This window comes from Homalodisca vitripennis, chromosome 1 (assembly GCF_021130785.1).
Source record: "Homalodisca vitripennis isolate AUS2020 chromosome 1, UT_GWSS_2.1, whole genome shotgun sequence".
NCBI lineage: Eukaryota > Metazoa > Arthropoda > Insecta > Hemiptera > Cicadellidae > Homalodisca > Homalodisca vitripennis.
This window is the reverse complement of record NC_060207.1, coordinates 107101257-107121904: the sequence shown is the minus strand read 5'-3', so window position 1 is coordinate 107121904 and position 20648 is coordinate 107101257. Positions and strand designations below refer to the sequence as shown.

The 20648-nt window shown below is 34.4% G+C and overlaps 1 protein-coding gene across 1 annotated transcript in view; it reads right to left on the bottom strand.

The window, feature by feature from the left end:
- Window positions 1–6835: 6835 nt before the first annotated feature.
- Window positions 6836–20648, bottom strand: part of LOC124368790 (digestive cysteine proteinase 1) — a 58389-nt gene continuing 44576 nt past the window's right edge. The window contains exons 9-11 of the mRNA XM_046826167.1: window positions 16631–16762; window positions 11181–11370; window positions 6836–7121 (exon numbers count right to left, since the gene is read on the bottom strand). Of these exons, the coding sequence (XP_046682123.1) occupies window positions 6937–7121; window positions 11181–11370; window positions 16631–16762 (507 nt within the window). The 3' untranslated portion in view covers window positions 6836–6936. The remainder of the gene's footprint in view (window positions 7122–11180; window positions 11371–16630; window positions 16763–20648) is intronic.

Sequence of the window (20648 nt, the reverse complement as noted above, 5' to 3'; positions counted from 1 at the left end):
TAATCAAGTTAAGTGTCCATTGTCTTTTCAAATGGGGAAGGATTAGCTTGAGCTGTTGTGTCGGACAAGGGAACAACAATCTTAATGTTTTAAAAAATCTGGGCTTGCTTAGAATTTTTAAGGCAGTTATTTATAAACAAAAACATAATTTTTCTCCAGTATAAGTTTCCATTTGACAGTAGAAAAGTGATGAATCGTCATTATAGACATGGGTATTGTTCACCCCACACTTTATTTGATTTTATATCTCGAAATTTTAAACTTTGATCACTGTAAATAATCCTTCTCTTCTTCTTTAAAGATGAATCAATTTTAACTACAGAAAAATAATAGTTACTTAAAAATTAGGCACTAAATGAAGAATAAAATACAACATCACAAGCTCTAGCAGTGCAAACAAACAGCCAGCCATCTGACAAGAAAAAACGGCTGTGCAAATGCTAAAAGAATTTACTCTCAGCCTACAGAGTAAAGATATCTAAGAAAAAGTTCCTGTGAATATTCCTAACAAAAAGGTGGATGTTTTTAAATGATTTCTGGAAAAAGGAAAATAGGTATATGGGCCCATCTTTCGGAAACCCCATCAATTACAAATTTTAACCAATTCGCTTTACTATGAATAAACTTGTATATTTATTGGAAACAACAAAGATTTCAGTAATTAATGTTATCCTTTGCCCGCCACTCTACCGGAATTTAGAGCAAGAATCTATGCCACCACTGAGCAAGTTACACCAAGTAACTCGTTAAAAATAGTAATTGCATCTAGTATTTAGAATTGTTTACAGTTAAAAAGTAATCAATAATGAAAATAATATTACTATCTAATTCTTTTATAATACGAAGAGCTTTTATTTTACTTTTGCCATTATAAACAATATAAAATGTTTAAATAAAATCATGGTTTATAAAAATTTTTATTGAGGTATTAAAATGATTTCCTAGTGATCCTAGAGTTAAAAAAGTATACATGCTGAATAAAACCATATAAAGCTTATTGACACTGTTGAACCAACTTAAAGAATTCTGCCATGTCATATACAAAATGGTCTGCAAGCCAGTCTCTTAGGATCTTCTTCAGCTTGTTACCGTTGAGACATCGAAGTGACTCAGGAAGAGCATTGGAGCATTGTGAATGTGGAGTTTATGTCCGATGTAGGATGGTTTCTTTTCATACAATACTGTGTGATGAATAGGGTAGGATGTATTGTGATGCATGTCTGGTGTTGTGTGTATGTACACTTCTTTCTGTAGGTAACTCCATCTCATCAATATGTAAAACAGCATCATATAGTGTGCATTGACTGTTAGGATCCTGAGGGATTTAAATTACTCTCTGCATTGTCCATTGGACCAAGATTTGCCAATGCCCTTATGGCTCTCTTTTGAAAGACAAGAATTTGCTGTAGGTTACCTTCAGTCGTTCCTCCCCAGACTACTAGGCCATATCTAAAATAGGACTCTACAATTAAGTAATAGACTGTCTTTGTTGCATTTAGATCACCAATCCATTTAATTCCTCTCATAATGTAAATCCCAGTACTTATTTTATTGTCTAGATTGTTTATCCACAAGGTTCTATCCTTGGACCTATTTTATTTTTGATATACGTAAATGACGTTAAAGATGTTGTACATACCGGTAATCTTATGCAGTATGGCGATAATACAACCCTCACCTTCAAGGCTGAATCAAAAGCCCTATTAGAATTATCAGCCTACACAGAATTAAATAGCTGTATTCAGTATCTTCAGGAAATGAATTTCGTAACCAATGAACCCAAATCAACCTACATGGTATTTAATAGCCAGAGCATTTGATATAAATCATCACCATCGGTAATGATTGGTGAAAAATAATTGATCGAAACATATACAACTAAATTCCTTGGTATCAACATAGATTGTCTGTCCTGGAGTAGGCATATTGAAAATATTTATAAAAGAATTTCGTCTAATATATATTTGCTAAGACAATTATCACATCATTGTCCTAAGCCCTTATTGAGATTTGCCTACTATGGACTCAATTTTCCACGCATATCTTATGGAATTACACTGTGTGGTACTTGTCCAAATTCGTATTTTCAAAGATTATGTATATTACGAAAACAATCTGTTCGCATAATCAATAACTTAACTTCCCGAGAGTCGTGTAGAGAATCCTTTAAGGAGCTCAAATTGCTGACATTGCCTGCGCTGTACGTGCTTGAGACGAACATGTTCTGTCGTTTCAAGTGGTTGTTGGTGCAAGGTAGGAATGTCCATGGTTACAATACAAGAGCTGGAGAAAACGATAGAGTCCCTCAACACAGACTACAGCTTCATGGCCATCTCCCATCTTAGATGGGTGTCAGATTTATTAATTGTTTACCAGAAAAAATCAAATCTATCACAAATCGATCAAAATTCAAAATGGCGTATAAACAATATTTAATAGAAAACACATTTTATTCCGTGGGCGAGTTCCTGGAACTCAGCAACCAACGTTGTCAGAGCTGAAAGATGTGGGGAGCTGAAGGGTATGCGATTGAGTTAATATGACAGATTGTATAATATGTGTAGTTATTTATTGTTACTTATTGGATGCATTTTTATTATTATTACTAGTATTATTACTTATTTGAAATGTTTATTAAATTTTAATTTTAAATGTTTTATACATTACGAAACTTATTGGCTGTAGGATTAGTGACGCATGTCATACAATTTTGTATAATTGTTAAATAATGACAATAAAGAATTATTGAATTGAATTGAATGTATGTGGTTAGTCCACCTAAGATCGGTGCCTATTGTAAGGTCTAGGAATTTTGATGATTTTCTTATAATGTGTCTTGTAATGCTGAAACCTTTCCATTTTCCTACTAAAGTTTAAACAAACTGTTTTGCTTTTGTTTATAACTAGGTCATTTTGCAAGCAGTAATGACCTAGCAAAGTTTTGATTTTTGCTAGTTTGACGCTATTATGTAGTCCTTAGGGTGATTCGTCATTAAAGAGAAGAGTAGTGTCTTCTGCATACATAAGAAAGAGAACTCTTTATTCACGAACATTGAGAATAGAATATTTGTCACATCATAGAATAGTATAAAGTCTAAATCGGTTACATCACAAGAGAAGAAAATTTAAACAAGAGGGCAAAATTTAAAGGTCAAGGATGCAATATAATTCTTCTATGGTATAGATTGACTTATTCACCAGCCAGTCATGTAGTTGTCTTCTCATCGTCTTCGGGTTGCAACTTTTAAGGTCCTTGGGAAGTTTATTGAGCTTGGCTCCAGCAAATGATGGCTTTTTGGTGTAGAGAGTAGTTCTGTGGGCTGGAAAATGATATGCCTGAGCTCTTCTAGTTTGATACGCACGTACCGCTTCATTTATTAACATATTTTGTTTTGAAGCATACATAATCACCTCCATTACGTAGGTTGAGGTGACTGTAAGGATGTCTAGGTCTTTGAAGGCTTCTCTACAGCTGTTGAGGAGAGAGAGGCCGGCCATAACCCTTATTGCTCGCTTTTGAAGAATCAATACCCTCTGGAGATTACCAACTGAGGAGCCACCCCATAGGTTGATTCCGTATCGTAGGTGAGATTAAAAAAAGGGCAAAATAGGCAATCCTTAAGGCGGATGGTGTGCCAGTTGCTTTAATTCTTCTAAGGGCAAAGATGGCACAGCTTAGTTTTGAGCAAAGATTATCTATATGGCAGTTCCACGACAGACATTGGTAAAAAAAAACACACCAAGGTGTTTTAGTTCACCTACTCTCTCTAACTCAGGTGGTCCTGAAACGTGAGTTAAGCCATCTCACTGCAAGGAGCTTGGTTTTAGATGGATTAAACACCAGGTCATTATTTAAACAAGATTGCTGTGCTAAGCTAACTGAAATGAAGGTGTTGATCTCCAGTGATTCTACTGATTTATTGCAGGTAACTAGTGCAGTATCATCTGCATACATGACGGGGTGACTATAGGCTTCAAGTTTTTCAGACAGGTCGCTTTTAAAAAATATGAACAATACAGGGCCCAATACTGACCCTTGTGGGACTCCTCTTGTAATATTTTGTGGTCTTGGCTGTAAAATTTCATTAACACCATTCACACACTGCTTTAATTCCACTACTTGCTCTCGCCCAGTAAGGTAACTTTCGAACCAGCTAAGAGCTGTTCCTTTTATTCCAAGGGCACTGATTAGTGAGAATTAGTATATGAGACAAGGAGTCAAAGGCCTTACTTAAGTCAAGAAAAATAGTTGTGAGTGTTCCCAAGGTCAATATTATCTACTATTTTTTTCAATGAGTTCAGTAAGAGCAGTTATAGTTGATTTTGCTGGGATAAACCCATGTTGTCCTTTCGGTATCAGGTCATTGTGTTTAAGGTGTTCAATATTATTGAAAGTACTTCTTTCTCTAGTACCTTAGACACAGTTGGAACTAAAGAAATCGGTCTGAAGTTTGATATGTCATGCTCATTTCCTTTGTTGTGTAGTGAATAGACCTTTGATAATTTTAACTTTGAGGGGAAAACTCCCTGTGCTAAGGATTTATTGATTAAAGTTTGACAAGTCACGTCCTTACAGAACTTGCCAACATTTTTGATGGAATCTCGTCATTGCCTGAGGAGGAGGTTTTTAGTGAGTTGATAATGTTTAACACTTCATCAGTGGATGCCAGATTAAATGAAAGAAGTTCATTTCCTAGGAAGTTATTGCGTGTGCTAAAGGTATTAGTACTTGTCTCCTTATTAAGTTTAAGGATTTCTTCTGTGATTGTTGTAAAATAAGAATTAAACTGTTCATCTATACTAAAAAGATCTACATAATAATCAGCAATTTTTAACCTCCAGACAGAAGCTGAATCTTCCCTTCTAGTTGCTCGTACACTATTAATGACTTCCCAGGTAGCTTTGCTTTTATTGCTTGATTCAGCAATAAATTTGTGATCAGCTTCCTTACGCAAACTTTTTAATTTTAGATCATAGGTTTTCTTTTTGTGTGCAGCTATAGCTTTGTCTTGTAGTTAAAAAACGGTCACGGGCTTGAATAAAAGCTGTTTGTAGCTCTTTTACTTCAAGGTTGGAGGCAGTTTTAGTTTGTTTCCTGGTATTATACTTTTTTGTTGAAGGTGGACATATAACATTAAGAGCTGTAGTCAACGTCCCTATGAAGTTGGAGTATGCATCTTCTGAGTTTTGAGATTGGTAGACATGTTCCCAAGACCGAATTCCAAGATCATTTAAAGCTGATAGTTTCTCATGGCTTAGGTTGCTTTTGATTAATATTGTTTGTTTTGTAGTTGTTGAGCAGAGCATGGCGTAAAGTTTTCCGGAGTGATCTGAGAGACCGTTTTCATAGATCGTTATGTCAAAATTATCAGAGGATAGGTTAGTACATAAAATATCTACTGAAGTGGCAGTTGTGGGTGTAGTCTTAGTTGCAGGTAGGTGGCATCGAGTTAAGTTAAATTGAGAAAGAACATCACTAAGCTTGCTATTTTCTCTGTCCAAGGATCTGTTAAGGCTGTCAATATTAAAGTCACCAACAATGCAGATTGTACTGTTATTTTTAGGAAATTTGTCAAGTGATCCAGCTAATAGTTCCAGAGATTGTTCTAATGGACTTCTTGGAGAGCGATACACACCTAAGATGTGTAATTTTCAATGAAATTAGAGATCATTTGTGTAAAGAATGAATAAAATGGGCCCAATATCTTACCTTTGAGGCACACCTGATTTATTGGCAGTGGATTTAATCTATGGGTCAGGAAAGTTTTGTTTGATTTTTTAATATTTCTACAATTTGTAAGTGGTTCTCTAAGTAGCCATTTAGTTAATTTTCTTTTTAATCTAAGAGATGGCAGTCAAAGGTCTTGCTGTAGCCCAGCAGTAGGGCTGATACATATTTTTGGTCTTCCAAATGGTCAATTACATAATCTACAAGATGGATTGCTGCACTACTTGTAGACCTATCCTTGATGAATCCATGTTAGTTTCTTTCAAGAAGCTGATTATTTTTTAAGTGGGCAATGAGTCTAGTAAGAGCTATCTTTTAAAATACTTCAGAGAAGGTTAGTTGATAGCACTGATATTGGGCCATAGTTCTTAATTTTGACTGTGCTGCCTTTTTTGTGCTTTGGGTAATTTTCAAAAATTTTAAAGCTGTAAGAAGACTCCAGAATTGAAGGATCTGTCGATAATGTTGACCAGTAATGAGGCTAACTGTGCTGCACAATGTTTTACAGCTCTTGCTGGAACTTCATCAAAGTCAGTTAATAATTTTGGTTACCACTTCCTCAAATGTAGTGGGGCTAAAAATGAATAATTTAGTCACCTCATGTGAATTTAGATTACAATAAATAGGAAGTTTGATTTTATTTTCATGATTTCCTTAAAAACAACAATAAAAGCCAGCACTATATCTGTTTTGAATAAATTTATATGAATTTTCAAAATTGTAAAATTTTTTTTGAAACACCTGGTACAATACCGGTTAATTACCAGGGGGACATGTAAGCAAGTAGGTCTAGTGCTGAAATAGTTTTTCTCCGTTTTACAAAGAATGTACATTGTTTTCCTATAAAATATATACTCATATTGATCTCTCTAGGTATTTCTTGGATGAAATACTGAAACTTATTGGGTCTGACAGCCACATATTGAGCATCAGAGTATATACATAAACTCAAATGAGGACAGTGACAAACAAGATGAGGTGAACATAAATTGTTGAATATTAATTGAGATTAAAAAAAAAAAAAAACAAAACAAAGCCTACACAATTTAATTTACAACTTCATGTTTCAACAATTAGTATATAGGGCTATTTTCATTAACACAACACTTGTCTAAAAATATTTATTAGTCTTTCATATCACATGATTCAAGTTAAAGTAAGATACCAACAAAGGGAGTTAATTTAACTAATCGCTAAGTCTAAAATGTCTACATGAGGACGTAGGTAGGGGTTGTCATGACACCGCAATTGTTGTCCACTGGATCCATCAGCACGTAACCGTCATTGCCCCAGTAGTTGGACCAGGAGTTCTTTATAAGCCAGTAATCGTGTTCACCAATCTTGCCGTAACCGACCAGCAAAACTGCATGGTCCAGACCATCAGGGTCGTTTCCTAGAACACATTGCCAAGATTCAAAACAGCAAATTACACAACAGTCACATTATAAGATAGATATAACACAAGAGTTTGAAGTGAATTACACCATGATCCTCGACAAGTGATGTAAATTTAAACAAGATGCATTATAACATATTACATGATAGTTGTGTACATTTTATGTACAATGCATATACAGAATGTCAATATCAGCATAAAACTATCAATAAATACTGTCAAGAGCTTTAATGATTTTACTATAACAGTAACCACAAGAGAAGGGAGTTAAACAGCTGTTTCATCACTTAACCCTTTCTGGGCCAGGCGGCAATATATTGCCGCCATAGATCGTGTCTGAAAAGTGCTAGGTGGCAAAATATTGCCATAGGTGACATATGCGAAAAGCACCAGGCGGCAATATATTGTCTCCTTAATATTCGCCGTTTTCTTAAATAAATATGACATCAAATGATTAAAGTTTTATGTTTTTTTTATTCCCTAGTATATTTGTAGATAATTAATATGAATATCATTTTTATTTTGGAGGTCTATGCATTTTTATTTCGTAATTGTCACGTGACATTATCAGCTGACTCAATCTTTCGTTGTTACTTTATGCTTTAGTGTATTCGTATTATTGTATGCTGGATTCTTCTTCATTATTTTATTTTGTGGTTGTAAATATTAGTAGTTTTAGTTGTTACGTGCTTAACTATTGTGTGTAATAGTTACAATGACTGACAATTTGCGATCTCACAAGAGTGAAATTGTAAATAGCTCATTTGTAAATAGAAAAAGTGAAAATAAATTTCAAATAAAATTGTGTAAATATTTCTTGGTAAATAGTGATTTTAACTGTTTTGAAACTGTTTATGGATCCTACAATCATCTGTTTACCAGTACATCTAAAATGTGAATATTTATTTTAAGTTTCTTGCAATGTAAGAGTCAGTTGCTTTAACGCTTATAAAATGTTGCGAAGTACAATTATGCGTATTTATACAAAATGTGTCATAACAAATTTATTTATGAGAGAAATAACACAAAATGTTGTATGGTTGTTCCTTTCTAAATGTATAATATAATAAAGTAGCTTCTCACGGTAAAATTATTTTTCCTTTTTTAGTTATTTGCAAAAAAATAAATTTTTTTTATGTAATCTATTAAAACATTTTAACAAATTTTAATTTACTTAAAACTACATCTATATATTTTTTTGTTGATAATATATATCTATACGAGTAATTTGGTGCAACTTTTAGGTCATTCTCTAATTTTTATGAAAACTTGTAAATTTTAATCTGAGACTGGAAAATCGCCAATTTTAGCCTGGCACTTTTGACTAGTCACAAGGGAATATGAGATGTGAAAAAATTTTGCAACATCTCATATTTGCTCCTGGCCCTGAAAGGGTTAAATATTTAACCCTATTCACTCGAAGGAGTATTCATAATTTGTCCTTAAGGCTCTACTGGCCACCACCATTTTGGAAGCATGGATTAATTTTTGCCAAAATGTAATCTCAGCTCATATGTCCCAGCTGTACTGGCCAAGATATTATATGTCCATAGCTTGTAAGGCCAGCACCACTGGCCACTAAACATAGCTCTTGTTTTCTAATATTCTCTTTGTTTTATAATGAATGTTGACTGCTGAAACTTATCGAGAAGCTTTATTTTAAAGTAATTTTTAGGTAAGCAGTACATTTTAAATTAGTCTATAATTCTTTTCTAAATATTGACTGTGCTAATAAAACGAATGAAGTGTAGTGGGCCTATACAATGAAGTGATAGAAACCTAGAACATTTTACTAGAAGACATGTGCTAAGTATTCTTGACTACATATAGATGTGTATTTTAAAAAGTTTTATTCCTTAAAAAAAGGTAAAGACTGAGAAAAACGTAAATTAGTTTATGTCTGAGTATAATATAACTGTACATGCCTATTTTATTTACATATCTTTGTTAACAATATACATAAGAGTTAAAATTTCCCAAATGTATGCTTATCTTTTTTAGAAAGGTCCATTAAAAATAAATTTTAAATTATTTTCATTTCTTCTTTAACATTTTTTAAATTACGGCACAAATAATACAGAGGATATTGAAAAATGATTCCGATCTGGGGAGGCAAACAACAAATATGACCGCAAAGCTGTCCATTAAAGTAGCGCGGCCATCTGAGTTGCGAGGACAAACTATGGCAAAACTATCGCATGCTGTCTGCAACCTTGGCGTGGCCTTTCGAGCGCAAAGGGTAACAGGATATTTTCAGACATTTGCTATCGTTCAGTGATATAAGAAATAAGATTTCCTGTTACCATTGAATTAGTGTACTAGTTACCTTCATAGTTGTTCTTTAGTCAGAATACAAACTTTAAAAAAGGACTTAAATACTGATTAACACAGTCTGTTAATTAATACTTTTTAATTTGGAGCTCTCTTCCATAGATAAGTTTAAATTATAGTTATGCATAGTCTATGTTTATGAAGTTGGTTTGCACACACAAAAACAGAGTTGTCATCATTGTTTTTCATATTTTCTTAACCAACTGATCAATCTTATTTGAGGGGGTGAGAGAGGGAGAAGAGCAGAAAGGATGTCACAGTGAGGAAAGCATCTACAATGCTGAGAATTGTATTTCCAAAATCATAGATTACTCTTACAGCCTTTTAACCTAACGAATCTCAGCAGTTCAATACGAGGCGTGTTCAGAAAGTAAGTACCGTTTAAAAAAAAACAAGTAAAAACATTTTTTTTTCAACACAATTCCATTCCTATATGAAAGCCAAAAACCTTAAGACCATTTTTGGAACCCATCGGGAACACAGCTTGCGATAACCTAAGCGGTCCATAACAATTTCGTACAAAAGAGTGCGTGAAATTTGTTTAAAGTCGTCAGATAGCGTTGTTATAGTGAAATGTCTGTTCTCTTGGATTTTTTCATCAATTGACCTCACCAGGTCATTGGTTGAGAGAAGGCCGATTCTCGTCATGCACATTTGACCCCTATTGAAAATTACAACCCACTTTCTCACTATTCCTTCACTCATCACATCTTCCCCGTAAACATCTCAAAGTTGACGAAACCGACTGAGATTTCACATTCCTTGCGTTCAAAAATCTTATTACAGAACGTATCTCACAATCGGCAGGATCACTAACTGCCTTAAACATTTTAAACATTCAGAGAAAACTGAAAACACAACGTAGAACAACTAAAAAGGCGTGAGTCGATAGCCAGTAAACAAGGCAGACTAGTGCGCATGCGTGGAACACTGATTGCAGCACTATGGCGGAAGTAGAACGTAACAGTACTTACTTTCTGACCACGCCTCGTACATATGCAGATTGAAAAGCTTGTGAAGGAAGAACAGGATTAGAGCTGACCAATGGACAAAAATTTGTTTCACCCACACCGCTGGCGATCAATTATTAGTTCCATTATGCCTTTGTACTTCCAATACAAACATAAACACATGACAAAAAATACATCCTATGTGGGTTGTCAAGGTTTAAAACAGTTAAAAAATATGGAGAAAAACATGAGTTGAGCTTGACAACCCACCTGGGCAAACTTTTAATTTATTTTGTGCCATGTGTTTGTTTGTGTAGGCCTACACTGTGTTTTTTATTGAGTTGAGTGTGCGCTTGACAATGCCATGATCAAGCAAAATATGTCATGGTTATGGATATAATGGATTGGTTCAACCTGTGAGTACATAATATAAGATTTATACCAGCAATTCCAAAACCAGATTAAAATAAAAATCACTAAAACATTTTTCAACTATAATTTCAGTAAAAGTAATCCAAACATTTTGTAAAATCTTTCTCCACGTTAAACATTCTTTATGTGAAAATAAAGCAGAATAATACAATTAATTAAATTACCAATGAAAATCATGATAGGCTTTACACAGGGTAATCATGAAGTCTTTCTCCCACTCATGTTTTGAACAGTTACAGACAGACAAATTTTCATTTACTAGCACTCTAATCTATATTTCTTAATCAAATATATTTTATCAATCAATTACAAAAATCTACAGAGATAGAAATGGACCACTCACTGCAATTCTTCTCGTTATAGATTCCATTGGCGTAGAAAGTGAAAGTGGGGTTGGAGGCGTCGATGGCGACGGAGATCGGGCCATGCTTGAGCAGAGCCACTTTGAGTGCCTCAGGATCATTGGAAGTGACATTGACATAGCCCATTATAGCAGCCACTGTGGGTGTACCATTGATGTGGCAGTAACCATCCTATAAACAGACGACCTCAATTACAGAGTACAATGCCTTGTCCACAAAATACAACAAATACTGGCTGAGATATATAAGGCGGTACCCAAAATAAACCGGACTAGAATTGCTGTGGACAAAGCTTGTGTTTCTGCCGCTAGGCATGTATAGCGCAAATCATAGCCTGTTCAGTGCCGCCTGTATTGCCAAAATAATACCACGATCTTTAGCAGAAAATCTGGGTAAGCTTCATGCTATTGTTTCAAAACACGACATGTTTCAACTTGATGTTCCTTTTGATTTCAGTCAGAACCCGAGGAACAAACTTAGCAGCAACTCTTTTCATTCCCAAATCTTCCGTTAAAATATGCTGAACCGAGCTTTAAGATAACCCGCTAATCTCTGACTGTCGAATGTGCTCAATAGTGTTGTCGATTCGGGCAGTTGATCGACATCCACAACAAGGGTTGTCATCAATCGACATGTCGCGATTTTTAAACCGAGCAAACCACTCATACACTTTTTCCCTTAGCATCATCTTGGTAAGCTGTTTTCAAAATTAAAGCAGTTTCAGCAGCATTCTTACTGAGTATAAAATAAAATTTCACAGCTGCACGTTGTTCACTTAAACTTGCCATCATAAATTACTAAACAAGAATAAATATTCTATTCTGGTTTCTTTTGGGTATCCTCTCATATCAGAATGATATCATCTTGGATATGTATATGAGAAGCAATTCTGTTCTCATAAGTCTGCCCAACCAATGGTGGACATTCAGAAGTAAACTTGATGCTACGGAATTATGGAAAGTATATTACAGTCATGAACCTTAGCTAAATAATCTGATCAATAATTCCAGATTTAATACTAAAAGACCTAAACCTGTGTTATCATTATATATTATATCATGGGTGTGAATTTTTTTGATTGTTTGATCGATTTTATCCATAAAAATATGTTTTTCAACATTACTTGAACAAACATAAAAATCATAATCTTTGTGGGTCTTCAATCAAATACAATAGTGCAATTGACTTTGTCAGAATCATAAAAGACAAACCTAAGCCTATACATAAATGTACAGGAATACATAAATACACACAGGTACATATTATTACAATACTAAATACATGTAACAGCAATGCATATAGTAGCCTAAATTTTCTCCAGCAATTTAAAAGTGTTTACAAACAAAATACAATTGGTTATTTTTGAAGAACCTTTTACTATTCTTAGAGGACAGCTAAGGGAAAATAATGAACAGATTAAACTAGATTATTAAATGTAGTCTAAAACTTTTTAAGTTATTTTTAATTGTAGAACTAATAATCTTAACACATTCACTGCTGCCTGCTATTTTGAAAACTTTCTTACACTGCCGCCCATTTCAATGATTTTTTTTTATAAATATAATTTTTTAAGCAATTAAAAGAAAACCATGGGAATTAATTTTTTTTTAAGCTGAGTTCTTCCCCTTTCTACACAAATGCTCATGCATAAATATGTTCAAACAAAAAGTCTTGTTTTAAAACTAAAAAACATTGTGAAGGAAACAGGATTTTTCCGGACATTTGCCATCGTTCAGTGAAACAAGAAAAACAGTAACACTACGTTTTCGAGATCTGCAATCTGATCTCTTCTTCAGGTAAAGAACTAACCTAATACATAATTACAAACTAGGTTAAAATAAACAAATCTTACTAAAGCGTTGTGGCACGCCTAAGTCAGGAATCACAACCTACATGTTGTTGTCAACTTCACTAACACTAAGACATGCACTTAATACAAAACTATACAAAACACTAATCATTAAAACTAAACTAAACTACGGAATACAGGTCACAATACGTCTTCACTCGTCTACTAACCACCTACGACTGACCAGAGGGACTAGCCAATGGCAATCGTGACGGCTGGCTAAAACAAGATGGCGGAAATACAAGGGAAGGGGAACAGGAATGGGCCCTTTCGTTATTATTGGTTCATGCGAGATGAACTTCTTAAAACCATATTGTGACTCCGCATTGGTTTATTACAAATATCCGATCCGTTTGATACTTTTGGTTTTCTCTTTAGTTCATTTTTTAGAATTGGCAACCAAAGCGGCCTAATCTCGACTGATGGTTGACTGATTGGTTGGTCTGTGCCCAATTTAATGTATGTTTGCCTCAATTAATTTCCTTTTGAAGAAATGTGGTTCCCGATGTATTATGTGGGCTTCATCCCCAATTCATATGATGGTCTTCGGACCAACAATGGTGTGCAATTTTTGACTTTTCTGTGAAACCCTTTTCTCGTGTTTTCTTTTGTGTTCTTTTATCCTTACGTTTAGTGGTCTTTTTGTTCTCGCCTATGTATTCCCTATTGCAGCTACATTTTTATACTGTAAACGCAGTTTTTTGGAATTCTGTGTGCCATTCAATTGTTTTGAGTTAGAGGTAAAAATTTACCGTCAAGATGAGGGGGATGGCAATGGGTTCTCCACTGTCTCCTATTTTCGCCAATATCTTTATGGAGGAATTCGAGCGAAAAGCTTTGGCTTCAGCTCAGTTCAAACCGAAGATTTGGTGGAGGTATGTGGATGATACCTTTTGTTATTTTTTCTCATGGAGACATTGAATTAAATAATTTTTTGAATCACATTAATAGTATTTCTCCTTTCCATCCGCCTCACAATGGAAGTGGAAGTCCAAAACAAGCTTCCTTTTTTGGATGTGTGTGTATTAAGAGATAGGGATGTCCTTAAGACAACTGTTTTTTCGAAAGATAACACACACAGGGAAAATATTTAAATTATCAATCCAACCATCAAAAATCTGTCAAAGAAGGAGTAGCCTACTCGTTGTTTGATAGAGCAAAGAGCTTGTGCTTAGATAAAGATGGACTAAAAGAAGAATTTAAGAAAATTGAATCGGATCTCAGAAGCAATGGATACCCTCAATTAGTAATTAATAAGTGCAAACGAACCAGAAGAATCATTCCTGAGTCAGAAAAACAGAATTGTGATAAAATTTGCGTTTATGTCAATCCCTTATGTGCCGGGATTATCGGAGAAAATTAGAAGAGTAGGTAGAAAGTACAACATTAGAACTGCGTTTAAAACAGACAACACTCTTAGACAAAGTCTCGTAAAAACAAAACCAAAAAAATGGCAACACAGGATTCCAAAAACTGCGTTTACAGTATAAAATGTAGCTGCAATAGGGAATACATAGGCGAGACAAAAAGACCACTAAACGTAAGGATAAAAGAACACAAAGAAAACACGAGAAAGGGTTTCACAGAAAAGTCAAAAATTGCACACCATTGTTGGTCCGAAGACCATCATATGAATTGGGATGAAGCCCACATAATACATCGGGAACCACATTTCTTCAAAAGGAAATTAATTGAGGCAACATACATTAAATTGGCAGACCAACCAATCAGTCAACCATCAGTCGAGATTAGGGCCGCTTTGTTGCCAATTCTAAAAAATGAACTAAAGAGAAAACCAAAAGTATCAAACGGATCGGATATTTGTAATAAACCAATGCGGAGTCACAATATGGTTTTAAGAAGTTCATCTCGCATGAACCAATAATAACGAAAGGGCCCATTCCTGTTCCCCTTCCCCTTGTATTTCCGCCATCTTGTTTTAGGCCAGCCGTCACGATTGCCATTGGCTAGTCCCTCTGGTCAGTCGTAGGTGGTTAGTAGACGAGTGAAGACGTATTGTGACCTGTATTCCGTAGTTTAGTTTTAATGATTAGTGTTTTGTATAGTTTTGTATTAAGTGCATGTCTTTTAGTGTTAGTGAAGTTGACAACAACATGTAGGTTGTGATTCCTGACTTAGGCGTGCCACAACGCTTTAGTAAGATTTGTTTATTTTAACCTAGTTTGTAATTATGTATTAGGTTAGTTCTTTTAACCTGAAGAAGAGATCAGTATTGCAGATCTCGAAACGTAGTGTTACTGGTTTTCTTGTTTCACTGAACGATGGCAAATGTCCGGAAAAATCCTGTTTCCTTTCACAATCCTTCCATCGTCAAAAATAACCTTTAAATAAAAAACATTATTTGAACAAATAAAAAAGTTTGCCAAAACATCACCATGTACTAGTCTATAACATAAATATATTTCTAATTAGTATTTGCTGTATTCAGCATTACCATTACTTTCACTATAGGTACACATATTTACAAGTGAAATCTACTTGTTTTTAAATATTTTTGTAGTGTGGTTTAAACATGGTTCTTTGCAAATGGTAATTTTGCACTCGCTACACTGATAGTGTGTCTCTTCTTGCAGCCTTGCCTGATTGTTTTTTAGTTATCAAAGAGTAAAATAAAAGTTGTTATTACTATTTTGCTTATATTTGTTATTTTATAAAAAAAAAGCAATGTCAACAAACTACTTGCATCTCCAAGAAGTCCATCGGTAATAAAATCAGGATCATTATTGATTGTCTTCAATACTGTCACGATGCATTGTATTTACTCACAAAACAACCGTTGTAAACGAAAGTAATAGCAAGCAAAACAATAACAATGCAGACGACGAATTAGCAGAACGACAACAAACGGCAGCCTAGCCGACGCCCCGCGACGCAATGATGTGTGCGTAAAGAACAAACCACTATTTTTCCGATATTCCAGATAACTGCCAACAACATTTCATAATCGTAATTGTAATCCATAGTGTAACAAATAAATACATAGAAATAACGAATGACTATCAATGTCGAAATCCAAATATGTTTAAATGCATTTTTATTACCGTCAAAAGACGTTGTCGGCAGTGAAAGGGTTAAAGTAAGCAAATACCTTTGATTTAGACATTTTTATAAGATTACATCAAACAAAACCATAAAGAACTAAACTAATTACTGTTGTTTGATGGAATCTGTAATTATGGCACAAGTAAATTATTTCTATATTACATCTCCCTTTCTTTTCAGGCTTTAGCCAATGATATGATTCAAGTATGAAGTCTGTTTACCTTTATTGCATTTTTCTGAAGAACAGGTTTGGCACCATTTTATAAGATTAAATAAAAATAAACAATAAAGTGAGAGTAATAGTTATTTTATTTCACTTTGAATCTAAACTAATGAATATTTCCATAAACAAATGGTAAATCATCTGATTTATAATAGATTAATTATTTTTATATTACAGACATGTTTTTTGGCAATAACAACACAGACTTGTGTGAATTAATTCATGTTGCTGTTTACTGTAGTAAAAATAAAAAGCAATTTTTTCGCCAGAACCCAGCAAACTCTACAGTTACTGACCTGACCCAGATAGTTGCCATAGTCTGCCTCCAAGGGTAGTCCTCCATGTTTCATCATCCACTGGTAGGCCCTGAAGTCCTCCCCTCCATCACAGCCATTGTTCCCTTCCCCCCAGCTACAGTCTACCAATGCCTGTAACACCAAGGCTAATCAGTGTATTTCGCGTATCACAGCAGTAAAAATTGCATTTTAACACTTTTCATAATCACAAAAGGAATACTACCATATCACACAAAGATTTATTTGAACAATAGGAGAAAGTAATGGAAAGCATTAGTAGAATCCTTTCTAAAAGTACAAGGTTAGAACTACTTAACTGTAAATTAAGAATAAGAAATTCATATCTTAAAACCCAATTTATTTTACAATTTTAGCAAGATAATCAATAACAAGGAAACATAAGAGGATCACAATGGGAACTTATTAAAAGTGTTTGCTGTTATTCACAACAGTGATTCTTTTCACCTATTCCAACCACAACACATGGTTTAGGCAAAGAAACCTTTTTTAAATAGTAGTTCTAATTATTAGGAGCAAAAGTGGTTCATTTTGGTACCCAATTGAGGTTTATGAACGAGCCAAAGCCGAGGTTGGGAATACAATTGAGTGTCTAAAGACACTTTTGCTCCATTTGCTGAACACTGGTTTATATTATACCAGAAACATAATTAAAACTTATAAATTTTATTTAACTTTTATTACATAAAAACATAGTATTATTGCAAAGTTTATAAATGAAAAACTCCTGTGTTTTGTGCATTTACTTCTACTGAAAAAATAATAGTTGTAGGTTAGCACACTGAAAATACTGAAATTGTACGCCAGCTGATTCTTAAGATTTCTGTTATAAGATAATGTGAAACAATAACATTATGGACCAACTTAATTATTACAAACTGCTATTATTTGTGCAGTATAATAAAAAAATATTTTGGGATCCAACCTCTAACCAACGTTTATTTTACAACATAATCTCCTCTTAGGATCACAAGCCGCTAGTTCAATGTTTTTAGCCTCCTAAATATTTCACACTTGCTTAAAAAAAAATCTACATGTAGAACTCTTTCCAGAATAAGTAACAATAGTAAACCAAAGGAGCCAAATCTGGAAACTAAGGAAGATACGAATTAACCCTAGAACGGTCGGGCTGGGTCTGTGAGACCCAGCATTTATTTTTCTATAGTTTTTTTTAAGTTTATATTTTAATCTGAGCAGTCGTGTACCTTCCAGGAACAACCTGAAGAGAGCGCTGTTATCTGCATCCGGTTGTTATTTCCCTCAGTTATCAGTTTGATCGGAGTCAAAGTGCACGTGGGCCTGTGAGACCCAGCCCGACCGTTCTCGTTACTGTTTTCGGCCATTCTCATTTTGTGTAAATTCTGTTGGTTGTGGCAATTACCTGCACAATTTTGTGTTTTAGTGTTGTAAATTTGTATATATAATTGTAGAACATGACCATGAATCTTAGAAATAGTGAAATAGACAGAATATTGAACTGTGAACAGGAAAGTGACGATACAGACGCTGATCCGACCTTTGAAGTGTACAGTGATCACGACAGTAACAGCGAGTGTGGGTTCAGTGAAGAAGAACCAGACAATTTAGAACCGGAACTGCATACTTCATATAGTGTTGATGATCAATCACCTATTGCCTCAACTAGTTCTGCCAAGCGTGGTTCTGCCGCACCTGAGTCAGGTACCCCTTCATTTTTTTATGTAGGTCGTGATGGAAAGACCAAATGGAGAAAAACTTGTTTTCCACGTAATGTCCGAACAAGAGCTCACAACCTTGTATCAATGCATTTGCCTGGAAGCATAAGAGCTGCCATGCAAGTAGACGCACCAATTGACTCATGGAGTTTATTTTTTAACGAACCTTTGATTGAATTGGTAGTTGAATCTACAAATATTTATATTGACTCTGTACAACAAAATTACACAACTGACCGAAATATGGCTAGAAAGACAGACATAATTGAAATTAAAGCTTATTTTGGCTTACTGTATATAGCCGGTGCAATACATGGCAGCAAAATGAACATAGAGCAGTTTTGGAAAACTGATGGAACTGGAGTAGAAATCTTTAGGGCAGCTATGTCTCTAAAACGATTTCGGTTTCTAATTCGTCTGCGATTTGATAACATTCATACCAGGGAAGAAAGGAAAAGACTGGACAATCTAGCTGCACTGAGAAAACTGACAGATATGTTAATCTCTAATTGTAATAAATATTTTACTCCCTCTGAAAATGTTACGTTAGATGAGATGCTTGTCCCTTACCGAGGTCGGTGCAAGTTTAGAATGTATATCCCTAATAAGCCAGCTAAATACGGTATTAAGATTTATATCCTAGCTTGCTCAAAAACCTATTATGTTAAACACCTAGAAATATATGCAGCTGCTCAACCAGAGGGGCCTTACAAAATCAGTAACAAAACAGATGATGTTATTTATCGGCTTGTTGGACCTGTAGCAGGTTCAAGTAGAAACGTAACCATAGATAACTGGTTTAACTCATACAATGTTGTAAAGACCTTGAGACAAAAAAATCTCACAGTTGTAGGTAATTTAAACAAAATTAAACCTCAAGTTCCAGTACAATTCTTAGCACATAAAAACAGTGTACAACATACCAGTACATTTGGTTTCCAAGAAGATGTTACCTTAGTGTCTTATGTACTGAAGCGTAATAAATGTGTACTGCTTTTCTCCTCCATGCATAATGATAACGAAATAGATGTTGATACTGGTAACATGATGAAACCAAGTATTATAACCTACTACAATAAGACTAAAGGTGGTGTGGACGTTTGCGATGCCATGTGTGGAGAATATACAGTGGCTAGGGGAACAAAACAGTGGCCTCTGTGCATTTTTTTTGCATTTTTAAATATTGCTGCACTTAATGGTTATATTGTATTGAATTCTAATCTTTAAATATTCAAAAGGGATGACTATTTAAAAACCTTAGGAAGATCACTCATTCAGCCCCACATGGCATCACGTGTTGTGAAGCAAAATCTTCCCAGAGAAATTCGTAGTTTGGCTTCACGTCTTTCCGGCATCGAAAAGGAACCAGGAGCTGATCCACAACCAGGAAAGAGAGGAAGATGTCTAAAGTGCAAGGATACAAAAATATTTTTGCAAGTCTTGTAAAGTTTGGTTATGCCTGACGCACGCAGAAATGGTGTGCGGTGACTGCTAGAAAACTAAAGGTTTTAGCGATATCCAGTTTCTTATATTTACTCTAATTTCTTGAAATATTCTACATTTAAGTAAAGAAACAAGTTACTTCTACACTAAATAGGTATAAAGAAATATTAAAATTAGTTACAAAATAAGAAAGTAACCTTTATTTGTAATGTTTACAGTTTGATGCAACAAAATACATGTTATATCATTAATTCGTTTAAAAAATCAATATAATTTCTTTTTAATTTTATGTGTTTTTATAGTTGCTAGGAGATAATGTACTAACTATATATTATAATGTAATATATTAAATGTACCTATACAAAATATTATTTTTAGAGTTATTATTTTTGGGTCTCACAGGCCCAGCCCGACCGTTCTAGGATTAAGGTGGAACTCTATTTAGCAGCCACAACTTTGAGATACAAGCTGTTGTTTTTGCACAATGGACATTTCATTACTAGTCTCGAAAGTGACCTATTGTGGGGCAATATTGCATTTATGCAGAGTGTGGAAAATGCTATCAAGTCCTGCAATAGAACTTTCGAGGAGAGTATTGAATGATACTTTTCATCACGATACAAAGAAGTACACAAAACCTTTTAAAAGATTGTCTGACATTTCATAGTCTACTAATTAGTCTTCCATAACAAAACATAAGACTATTTTATGTTTCATTTTTATAAATCAGCTGTTTGAACATAGCAGCTTTCAAAACAAATATTTCAATGGTTTATATAAATATACTAGCTGACCCGGTGAACTTCGTTTCACTTACCTCTTAACATAAACCATATTAATTTAAACCCTAATTATGTATTGCA